The sequence below is a fragment of the Tympanuchus pallidicinctus genome, unplaced genomic scaffold (genome assembly GCF_026119805.1).
Source record: "Tympanuchus pallidicinctus isolate F22 unplaced genomic scaffold, pur_lepc_1.0 scaffold10, whole genome shotgun sequence".
Taxonomy (NCBI): domain Eukaryota; kingdom Metazoa; phylum Chordata; class Aves; order Galliformes; family Phasianidae; genus Tympanuchus; species Tympanuchus pallidicinctus.
The window spans coordinates 6,622,144-6,634,201 of NW_026294619.1; the positions used below are offsets into that span (position 1 = coordinate 6,622,144).

The 12,058-nt window shown below is 37.3% G+C and overlaps 3 protein-coding genes across 22 annotated transcripts in view; all 3 read right to left on the reverse strand.

Annotated features, from left to right (window-relative positions):
• The window catches only part of ABI3BP (ABI family member 3 binding protein), a 302,331-nt gene that overhangs the window by 269,279 nt on the left and 20,994 nt on the right, over nt 1-12,058 (reverse strand). The window lies entirely within an intron of this gene.
• RPL24 (ribosomal protein L24) overlaps nt 1-12,058 on the reverse strand; it is a 304,494-nt gene that overhangs the window by 213,548 nt on the left and 78,888 nt on the right. The gene's annotated exons all lie outside the window — the stretch shown is intronic.
• Nucleotides 1-12,058, reverse strand: part of SENP7 (SUMO specific peptidase 7) — a 45,529-nt gene that overhangs the window by 2,264 nt on the left and 31,207 nt on the right. For 19 of the 20 annotated variants that reach the window (XM_052664788.1, XM_052664794.1, XM_052664867.1 and 16 more), the window contains 8 exons: nt 11,463-11,579; nt 10,859-10,978; nt 9,308-9,400; nt 8,304-8,494; nt 7,830-7,882; nt 7,493-7,530; nt 7,202-7,270; nt 3,976-4,126 (listed from right to left, as the gene is read on the reverse strand). In XM_052664788.1, the coding sequence (XP_052520748.1) occupies nt 3,976-4,126; nt 7,202-7,270; nt 7,493-7,530; nt 7,830-7,882; nt 8,304-8,494; nt 9,308-9,400; nt 10,859-10,978; nt 11,463-11,579 (832 nt within the window). Of the gene's footprint in view, nt 1-9; nt 768-3,975; nt 4,127-7,201; nt 7,271-7,492; nt 7,531-7,829; nt 7,883-8,303; nt 8,495-9,307; nt 9,401-10,858; nt 10,979-11,462; nt 11,580-12,058 lie in introns of those variants that run through there. The other variant, XM_052664842.1, reaches the window with a different exon arrangement.

A 12,058-nucleotide genomic window follows, 5' to 3' on the forward strand; every position in this document is an offset into this window, starting at 1 on the left:
AAAACAAGAAGATTTGCAGCACGAATTTCCCATTACAACCTTCGAAAAGAATTCCAAAACCTTCCATACTGCTGAGACCTAGCATGCATAAATAAGTTATCAAGAGATATAGTTGTCAAGATATAAGTTAAATTCCAGTTCCTCCATTATAATTACAGTCATACATAACATGAGCTACCAAATAAAAAACAGATTATCACTACTTCCTCTTAAAGACACTTTAATATAAGCTCATATTCAATGCTGATTCTACATACTCTCAATGCAGTTAGACATGCTCTTGATATTTAACAGGAAGCAGGTGCACTTCAGTCAAAAAACACACACGTAGGATCACACTATGTGGAATGATTAAGCATACTGCAGTCAAGCAAGCAAATCTTATGACAAAAAATGTGCCTGAGCTGGCCTGTCTGACAGAAGAAAACAAAGAAACAAGAGTATTGCCAGCAATTCTAGTATGACATAGAGAGGGGAGAATTTGGACCAAAAGAGGAAGGCAAATTCAAATGGCTGAAATATTGCTAGCTCTGGCAATAAGATCACAACACTACACCTTAACTGCCAAAGTTTTTTTTCTTCCTCCCCTCATCATTCTTTTGCCATACCTATTTTTCACCTTCCCCTTCCTGTGAATAAAGAATCGTGGTAAATTCAAAAAAGCAAAGTGAGAATGGCCTGCGAGTCCTGGTATGTTCAGCACAAACAAAAAAACACCTCATCCTGACCTTGCTTCCATATTGTTAGAGAATGGGCAATTCAGGACACTGGTTAAAATAAATAAATAAATAAATAAATTCATCTTCTACCTACCTATTACAAAATCACTGAACGGATGAGGCTGGAAGGGACTTCTGGAGGTCACCTAGTCCAAACTCGCTACTTAAGGAAGGCCAAATAGAGCAGATAGCCTACAGCCCACATTAGATCTTTCACTCTAACCTGATGAGACATAGATATGATAGATGGAACACTTGGTGAATAAAGAATTGGCTGAGTAGCTGCATTCAAAGAGTTGTGGTCAACAGCTCACTGTCCAAGTGGAGACAAGCAATAAGTGGTGTTCTTCAAGAGTTGGTACTGGGACTGATATTATTTAACATTTTTGTCAGTGATGTGGACAGTGGGATTTAGTGCACCCTCAGGAATTTTGCAGATGACACCAAGCTGAGAAGTGCCGTGGGATGTTGGAGGGACAATGCCATCAAGAGGGACTCCAACAGGCTCAAGAGGTGGGTCCATGCAAACAAACTGTCATTCAACTAGGCTAGGTGCAAGGTCATTCACATGATTGCACACTGGGCAATGAGTGGACAGAGGGCAGCCTTTTGCTGAACTTAAGAGTACCAGGGGATGAAAAGCTTGACATGAACTGATAACGGGAAGTTGCAGCTCAGAAAACCAACCATACCCTGTATTGCAAAAGAAAGCTAGCTAGCAGATCAGAGGAGGCAATTCTCTCCTTCTACTCAGCTCTCATGAGATCCCACCTGAAGAACTGTGCTCAGTCCTGGGCCCACAACTTAAGAAAGGCACAGAGCTGCTAGAGCAGGTCATGAGGAAGATCAAGAAGATGATATTTATAAGTATGTACTGAACATGTAAGAGAGATTCCCTAAGCTTTGTGCATTGTCTCTTAAGGATCCTACTTCCATCTCTTTGCAGAACCTGCTGCCTGCACAGTGACATTCAAAGGCCAAAGGAAAAGCTGAACAAAGTTTGAAAGGCAACAAGAAGTGAGGACCTACACAGAAAACATGTCTTTGTACCATCAGTAGGTCAGAAAAGCATAAACTACATAGGATCCAAAGATATCCTTACAGCTGCAGACCTTGAATTTGTTAATAAATGCAATATTAAACCACAAGGTTAGAAATGCCTGCCTAAGAAACCCAGAGAAATCATCTGTGTTCCAGACACAAAAACCTCCTGACACAACACAAAGAAGAGATTTTATGTTCTCTTCCTCAAATACCTTAGACAACATTAGACACTAAGCAACACAGGTTTTCTGCCTGGGTATTTCTCTCAGAAACAGCAGTTTATGGTTTGAGGTGATTTTGGGGATGTGAGAATCCTTCTTTGTTTTTTGGCTCAAAGCTTGCTTCCTGAGTTATTTCTTGTGATAAGACTCTGAGTGATTTGTTGAGGAGGCAACTAATGGGTGCTAACTGTGTGACAATCGATATTGCTTTGGGAACATTTGAAAGCCCCTTCCTCCAGAGCTGCTTGCTCTGTAGAAGAGTGGATGAGAGTGCTCAGGAAGAAGATCTGGCCTGCGATTAAACAGCTCCAGCTAGGTATGGTAAAATTGGGGAATGATACCATTGTGTTCTGTGAGAAAGAGGGTGCAGATGAGCACCCCTGCTCCCTCTTATCTGCTGACAAGGCCCAGAAGATGAGAACAAAGGAGTTTCTGCTGAGATCCCAAAGCCAGAAGCTGCCACTCAAAGGAGAGCTGACTCAACCACTTTGGATTTGAGCTGTCACTCCAAAGACAGCTGACTCGACCACTCTGAAACTATTGAAAAGGGGCCATCATTGCCTTGGTCGTTGTCGTCGTCAATAGAACAACAATGTCCGACGACCCACCACTACAGAGGATCAAAGACGGTACGAATCTCGCTGGATCCATAGTGGTGACTATCTCCCTCTTGCTGCCTATAAAGACTCCTTGCTTCTTCTTTTCTATCGCCCTCCTTCCCTTCCCCATTACCCTAATCATAATAGTGTCCGTCCTCCCCTTCCTCATTTCCCTGATTAAGATTTGTAATAAACTGGTCTGACCAACATTTGAACCATTGCTTCTTAATCTCACGCCGGGCATATAGATAATAAAAGAACCTCCTCTCCCTCCTGTAAATTGGAGCGAGTTGTTGTATGTTGTATCACCTATGTAGTTTGTAACCTCCTCTACTGATGGGGAAGTCAAGTACATCAGGGCGCAGCCTGAGAAATCTTTTGTAATGATTATATTATATATTTGATTCCTTGCCCCCTTCCCTCCTTTACCTTTATGCTTGCTATCCTTTTCTCACCATCGTGGATCATCTGTGTCCCATTTTAAAGCAACCTTTGAGTCACGGGGTGGTGTAAGATATTACTCTGTTAACGTCTGTGTCTCAAAGCTTGCTGGGGACACAGTTGGACTTGTTCAAGTCCCGAGCAAGGACTGTGAAATCCTTTGTCTGAAGGACACACATGAACAAGTCCAGGCAAGTCCTGGGCAAAGGCTGTGAGATCCTTTGTCTGGGGGACGCAGATGGAGGAGGCCAGGGGCAACGAGAGCAGATGAGCTGCAGCTAAATAGCTGTGAAGTGCTCCTTTGTGTGGACTTATCTCAGGATGATGGCCATCTCAGGGGGTACTCAATGACTCCTGCTGAAGGCCCATTCTTGTCATGTAGGCAGGAGAACAAGGAGGATAAAAGAGGAACTGAAAACCATGAGGATAGGATTTCTGACAACAGATTCCTCACGGAGAAGAACAGACATTTCTGGCAGCAGATCCCTCCTGAAGAAGAAGAAGGATTCCTGATGATCAGATTCCTCGTGAGGTGACTCCTGCATGCTGTCGAACTCTCCTGTGCTTGCTGCCTGAGCACTGCTGCAGCTTCAAGGATTGGCTCCTCGCCTTCTTCGTCTACCTGCTTGCTGCCCAAGGCCGGCCTCGCTGCTGCTCCTCGTCCCCCTGCTGCGTCTGCCTGGGACATTCAAACGCCGTGCAACGGGACCGCTGCTGGATCCTGCTGGTGACTCTCCCTGCTTTACACAACTGCTTTTTTTCCATCTTTTCTATTGCCCTCCTTCCCTTCCCCATCTCCCTGATTAGGTTCTAGTAATAAACTGGATGCAACAACATATGAACCGTTGTTTCTTGATCTCACGCCGGGTATATAGATATCAAAAGAACCTCATCTCCCTCCTATAAATTGGAGCAAGACAGGGGAATAGGAAAAGCAGATTCTTTTAGTACCTGGAAGAAGCTTTCCACATATTGTAGCAAATACACCCCACAGTCGCTACTGTTATCTTGCTTAGGCACTCTTGGATAAAAGTCAACCATTGTTGATTTACTGAATTCACGATGTGTTTTTCGCTTAGCTTCCCATTCTACTTCAAGATACCTATAAAAGAAAGCAAATAGATTCATATTTGAGAAATAAACCGAATATCTCAAGCACAATGCGTTTTTAGATGCTTCTCAATATTGTTCTGTAGCTGGACAAAATGTTAAGATAGCCTTAACCAATTTATTTCACAGAATCTGTAAAATAAGTTCATACAAATAACAAAATTCCCACTATCCAATTTTCTACCTTACACAGATTCAGTTCATATAATATACCATAAGCAAAGTAGAAAAGATGCTTTGTGAAATTATTTAAAAATAATAATCATTATCATCATCTGCATTAAGTTTATTCAAGCTATTAGGATATTAGGTCATTTTTAAATCTGAGCTCCAGGAGGAATTCAAGTGATATTTCCCAGATTTTATTGTATTCATCCAAAAAAGCCAACAGTGCTTTTCTACCTTAAAAAAAATTAGAATTTGAAAAATTTACAAAGCTACTAAAGTTCAACTTTAAAGTTCACTTTTTGAACTTCAGCTGTAATTACACCATTATAACCCTTGCAGCCCATTAGGGTATAAAGCATTGGAAAACCTGTTAAAAAACTTAAAGGATCATTTCTTTAATGATTACGACTTACTTGTTATCAGTTTTTTTATTGTTCTCTTGTTTCAGTAGCAACTCACTGATTTCACTTTCTGAACCAACTACTGATTTTGAACGTGGGATTGGAGGCCCAAGTGTCTGACAAAGTCAGATTCAGATCTTTAAGCAAGGTCAGTCTACATAGGACAATTACAAAGCTGCAGTTTGCATTTGCAGGAAGAAAACATGAAAGGCTAAAGTTCAACTAGAGTTAAATTTGGCCAATAATGTTTCAGATAACAAAAATTATCCTTTCAATGGTATGCTAAAAGCAAGAAAAATACTAAGGAAAATATTGGAATATTACTGGCTAGGCATTTGACAAATAGAGATAATGAAAAAGGCAGAGGCATTGAGTATTTTGATAGCCTTGGTCTTTAATAATTACAGGCTTTTCGTTGCCCAGTCCTGTAAGCTGGGGGAGCAGTGACTATTTGCTGATATTAAAACTGTAATGAACCATGACTCCTCTCAACTATCTATCAAAAGATCTTGGCAGTCTGGAGAGGTCTCTTCTGACTGGAAACTAGCCAATATTGTTCCAGCTTACAAGAAGGGTAAAAGAGAAGACACTTGAAATCACAAACCCATTAGTTTAACTTCAATAACTGAAAAAATTATTGAAGAGATTATCCTGTGTGTCACCAAAAGGCATTCAAAAATAACACAGTCATCAAGTCCCATCAACACAGATGGGACACAAAAAAATTCCGTCTCACTAATTTGATATTGTTTTATGACAAGATCACACAGTCATGGAACAAAGGAAAGGTAATAGATGGATTTTTTCTGGATTTTACTGAGGCTATGCCTTTCTGTTGACTTCAGTTATAGCTGCAAACACAACATTTCTGGAAAATAAATGTCTGACTTCAGGGAGTAAAAAAAAAAAAACTACACACACTAAGTCAGACCTCAGTTTGATTTCCACAAGGCCTTGTAATTCTGACAATAAAAATACATATAAAACACTCAAAACAAATTTTGAAAAAAATGGCACCTGTGAACAGTAACCAAACATAAAACAGAATTCAAAGCCAGAGCGTTCAGTGAGGCACACGTCATAAGTACTAGAAAAGGACTTATGACTATAGGCTTTAATTTATTTGGGTCTCTACACTACTCAAAGCATAGTGCAAATGAACTTAGGGAAAAATAAACTAAGACAAGGAGGTTTGGGTTAGATATCAGGAGGAAGTTTTTCACACAGAGGTGGTGACGCACTGAACAGGTTGCCCAAGGAGGCTGTGGATGCCCCATCCCTGGAGGCATTCAAGGCCAGGCTGGATGTGGCTCTGGGCAGCCTGGGCTGGTGTTGGTGATCCTGCACATAGCAGGGGGGTTGAAATCAGATGGTCATTGTGGTCCTTTTCAACCCAGGCCATTCTATGATTCTATGAAAGAATAAGTTACGGAACCTTTGTATCAGTTTTCTTTAAATTTCTGCTTTCTTTGTGTAACTGCAAATTGAAGCTTGATGTCTGCTTCCCCAAGTTCACACCTCAGTAAATCATCTCTTTTTTTTTCCTGACTTCTTGTGACACCTCTGTGACTGAACACCAAGAAATCTCACTCTCTGGAATTTTATCTCTGGAAGTAGCCCAAAGCATAAATCTACATCATCTACATTAAGCAGAGATTTAAAAATTAAAAATGCTATTTCATTCTTCTTCCCAAAAAAACATGGTCGCTCTCTAGGGAATAGATACTGTCAAAAAATTAACTGATTTCCATTTACACCCACTGCAGTTTTATGAAGGATTTACTTCTACAAGAAGGATCTTTTTTGTGTAGTGCCTGGTTTACAGATTTTTGCTTCTTTCAGTGAAGTGAATACAACAGAGTACAAAAAGATCAATTCTGTTTATCTTCAAAGAATGAATATTAGCAACTTTTAAAAAATGTTGTGATAGCTATGTAAGTCATTAGGAATACATGAAAGAACTGCAAATTTCATGAACTCTTCCAATACTTGCATACTTTTCACATAAAAGACTGAACATATTTTTTACTCTCACTTTTCAAAATAGATAATACCACCCTGATATTAGTACCCTGACACATGACACTTGTAGACAGCGTCAGTGTAGTTTGTATTTTTTTGTACATACTTAGCTGTGGATTTAAGACAGGAATTCTGAAAGCTCCATTAAAAAAAAAATGAAAGTCAGTCCATTGGAAAATGTATCACTTAAACTTTGAAATGTTCATTCAAAATACCTTACTAGTATTACTTATTTTGAACTTTAGAAGGAAGTCAATTCACTATCCAGTTCACAATTTTCATATTACATTTAGGCTGCAAAACAAAGACATGCTTCTCACACAAACCTCTATATTGCTGTTACAATAATGGTTGTGGCTGCTTATGAGTAATCCTTCTGCAACAGAGAGGTACATCTTCATAGAGAAAAGTATTTTAAGCATAGAAATATAACCAGCAGCATCTCTTTCTAATAAATGGAAACTGTTGTCACTTACTCTCTCAAAACCTGAACTGTCTTCTGCACAGAACCAGCCTTCAAAGAATCTAAGATCAGTATACAGGGCCTGCAAACAACAACAAAGTCATTTCATTACCAACACTACCAAAGCAATTTTTTTTTTTTTTAATATAGCTTAACAAGAGCATCATTAACCAAAAAATGTGCAAGAAAACAGACAAGTCCCTACAGCTGTAGGTGTACAACAACAAATAGCTGAATCAATCATCATGGAATTTTTTAATAAGATCTTTAATGATACAACATTAACACAAAAATAGAAACATACCTTTTACAAATTTGCCTTTTGGAATTATTCAGGGAGATCTGGAGAAGAGAAAATAAAATTAACCTTACAAAAAGTACAAGTATGAAAACAAAAGTCTTTACAGATTAAAAGCCAGAGCCTTCCCTTTCAGAAACAGAGAACTATATGAAATCTTTTAAAATGTGAAACAATAGCATAAGGAATGTAAACAGGCAGAGGAAGACTTCAGACTAATTCAAAGTGCCTTGCATAGGATGCAGACCACATAAATAATGACAGCTGCTGCAAAAAGATGACAAAATCATTTGTACAGAAATAAAGTAATACATTTCATCTTTCAGTACAGCAAGGCACTTACTTTAGAAATACCTGAATCCAGGACTGAGGCAGAATCAGCAGATTCGTTGCCACCTAGTACAAAAGAACAAAGGTAGTAAGTATTAAAAAAAAAAAAAAAAAAGATTCCTTAAAATGAAACAAACATTTTCATTTTCAAATTAATGATTACGAGCACTCAAAAATAAATTCTGCTTCCCTTCTAAATAGTCAAATAGCAGATTTAGAGGGCTTCCCTCCCTGATAATATTCTTAATGAAATCCAAGAAATTTCACTCATGATGGGGAAATAAGTCACTGCTTTACCTCTCTTCCGCTATTTTCCAGAGTTGCAAGAAAAAAAGAATGCAGTGTAGCCCTTGCTATGCATACTAATACAAAAACATACTACAACTTAAGATAAGAAATAGCTTTTCAGACATTATTTCTCTCCTTCGAGGATTAATAAACTATCAGAATTGTACATGAACTGATAATTTTCTTTTAGGTTACCTACCTTTGGAGGGAAAAAATCTGTTTGCATCCATTTCTTCTTCAGGATAGGGCAACACTGAACCAATTACAGAGTCCTTACTCTTGTTCTCTGACTGAAGTGGAGATAGATTAAATGAATTCTGATGAGGACAGTCTTCATACACAGTTTCTTCTAACCAAGGAAAACAGATAACTGCAATGTACCAATGAGACCTGCCCAACAGAGAGGAGAAAGGGAGGAAAAACGTCAAAATTCTGTAACATTTGGTTCTGAAAAGGATACGAGAAGCTTTTATAACATTGAGAGCTTGTGGACAACCGATCTATTACACAACTGCTGTTGCAATGTTCTTTCATGGCATCACACATAAATCCCCTGACTCACCTTTTCTTTACGTTATGGCATAACTGCAGAAATAAGTATAAATTCCTTCCGCAGCAATTTATAGCTCTCTCTTACCACCCACCCCACTGCATAGTAATAAAATAATTGGTGACAGTGATCCCAGCTTTGAATACAGTTGCAAGTTAAACATGGCTCTGCCTTTATGTCTTCTTGTAGGAATTCAACAGTAGTTCTCAATTACTATTCAGCTTTCCTAGAGTTTCCATGTGCAGGTCAGTTATTCAGCCAGGCCCAGTCACAGTGCTACTTGTGCTACTTCTGCTCCTTTTACCATTAACCCTGTGAATTGCTGAGACTCTTTATAGAAGCATTACTTGCACAAGAATCATCATAATGATATGAAATTTATTTTGAAATACATAAAAGCAATTTTCAGAAAAACCAAGAACAAAGATGTAAAGTTTACTCACAACAGCACTAATTAATAGGAAAATTAACCTCTGAAGAGACTTCAAAATTTCTCATTTCATACCTCACTGCTATTTCAAAATCTAATGTGTTCATTTCCAATCACCCAAGCCAGCAGCCATATGGCCTCCAGCCATAAATCTTTAAAATCAACATTCAAATACCAAAATCTTTAAATATCAAAAAAAGGTGTCTGAAACACACAGACTTACTCCTCATTCACAGGCACGAAGATGTAATCTTTACTGAAGATGTTTATGTGACGAGTCCATGTTCTTACTCTTTTGTGTCTTCTTTGTGCCACTCTGAAAACCAAATGACAATTACTCTTGAGATTTGTCCATTAAGAGTAATGTATACAGATTTAGTATTCCTACATATTCCTAATGCCTCAACAGGTTTTTCATTTGCTCTTGACATATTTTTCTTTTGGGAAAAAAAAAAAAAAAAACAAAAAAAACAGCAAAACATTATGCCCAAGTAAATAACAAATCATTTCTGGACCATCTTAAACTTTCTGGTAAACTATCCATTGATTTGAAAGATCTGCTGCAATTATTTACCTAGTAATTATTTACTACACCAGATGCAAAAATTGCATCTATCTGTTATTGTAAAAGCAGATCTACAGAAGTTCACAACATCCACGAGTTCAACTTCACACTGTTTCTTTTGAGGACCTATTGAAATAGTCTTCGTTTCAGAAGCATAAACATAAAAATGCCTTTTCTAGGGTATCCCTGCAAACTGATAGCAAAGTCAGAACCACAGCACAAATTCCCTGCAGTCCTGAGCTTTAATGGTTGGATCACACTTCATTTCTATGCCTACAGACATAAAGCATGGTAAAAGGATTCTAGGAGAGTAAGAATAAAATGACAAGAAATGTCAGTTCAGATTTTCAGTTTCTTATTATCATTAAGTTAAAATGGAGACTAATGGTTCAAAAAGCTTTGTATCAATGTGAACTGAAAGCAAAATCCCATCACTATTTTAATTACATTCTATGTATATTAACTATGATTAAGAATCATAACTTCAATGTGGGAGGAAAGGGAAAGAAGGCACAAGGAAGGGAAAATCAAGCTGCTGAGAAGCTCTGCAGAAGACAGTGAAGGCTTGCTGCTAACATCCTCTGCTATGTGATTGAGAAGTGCTGGAAATATAAAAGGGGAGGACATGTTTGCAACTTGGAAAAACACCTATATAAGCATCTAAGCTTTCTTAACATGGACAATTTTGTCTCCACTCCAAAACATTCAGGATCAGAAAGAAGATGTTAAAAAAAAAAAAAATTCCCTGCAGCACCATTTCTTGGATTTTTGAGACTTGTATGTGCAAACATGGTGTGTAAGAAATTTTTTTTCAGTGAAACTTTGGACAGCAATTTATTATCAGTGTGCAACATGAAATATGTGGTAAACCTAAAAATATTTTTGGACATGCATCACTCAAAATGATGCATACCTTTCAAAACTCTGAATCTATAATAAAAAAATCAAAATCTGTAAGTAACTGTATGAAGTGAAGATAAAAATCCTAATAACAGGGAAAGGTATTAACAACTTTTATTCCTATTCTGTTTAAAAAACATACATATTTTTATATATTTCAACTGTGAGTTACAACTTTACAATTTAACCACTAGTCATTTGAAGAACACTGATCAACATTTTACATGCTAATTTGAAGAAAATGTGCAAATTTCTCAATAATAACAAATAGTTTGCTTAAGTTCATTATGCCATCTAACAAGAACTTACGAAACTTTGGGATCTTCCTCAGAGAATTTTTCTGTCCTGGTCAGGCATTTATAGAAGAAGCTGCTAAAAATGTGTGTACGCTCAGCAAGATGTTTTGGTGCCTTCTCCAACAACAGGTATCTATCAAAGAAAAAAAGATGGCAACTAACATACTCCCTTTCTAGAAAGTCTCTTTACTGATCAAGAGAATAACTATTATTTTAATGACTTTGCATATTCAGATTGTTTAATATCAGTTGTCTTCACAATTTTTTATTTTTTTTTTATCTACTCTATTTTATATTGTTTACAGACTGAAAAGGCCAAACAGCTATTAAAAATGCAGATGCTTTTATCTCAGGTTTGTGCTCCAGTATTAATGTTGCTACCCTTATTTTTACAGCTATGTTTCTAGGACTTGCAACAAAGCCAGGCCTAATATAAGACTATGCAGTGTTATACTTTATTTACAAAAAGAATAGAACAGGTCAGTAGTATAAATCACCAACTTGACTTGTACAAGTTAGACACATGAAAGTTGAGATGAACTTTCTACAGATACTCATTTAGTATGACATTACTGTTGATCATTTCACTATAAACAATGACTTACTTGATTACTTACTTAAGATAGAAATCAATGATGACATCATTAAGAAACTCTCCGTATTCTAAGCATTTTAGGTCCTCTCTTGTGACTCCAAGTCCTCCTTTTGCAGGTGGGGGTGGATAAACAATCAGACTAGAAAACACAAAACATGTCGTAACAGTAAAGTACCACGTTTTACACAACACTTCTTTTGTATGGTCATTCTATATGAAAAATACTCCCTAGAAAACCTGGTGAAGTGCAAGTTCTCAGAATCTTTAACCATATCAAAAGTTCTTTAAGCCCAATAGTAAGAATATTTACAAGAGTGTTCATGTCCCACACTGCACCCTAGAATTTTGAGAAAACATCTGAAAACGTAGATTTTTATTTTTACCTTTTCCTTCTTTTCTTTTCATAAAAGTAATGATAAATGGCTATACAAATTAGGAAAAATACTAGGGCATATACTCTCACAAAAAGTTCTCAAGAAAAATTTATTCCAACTAATATTTGCCATGCTAAATATATGATACCTGCATTATGCATCTGCATGTTCTCATTTTCTAATGTATTTTGTTAAGCTAGGTCCTATAATAACTAGTGAAATGTATGACAAACTAGTTATACAT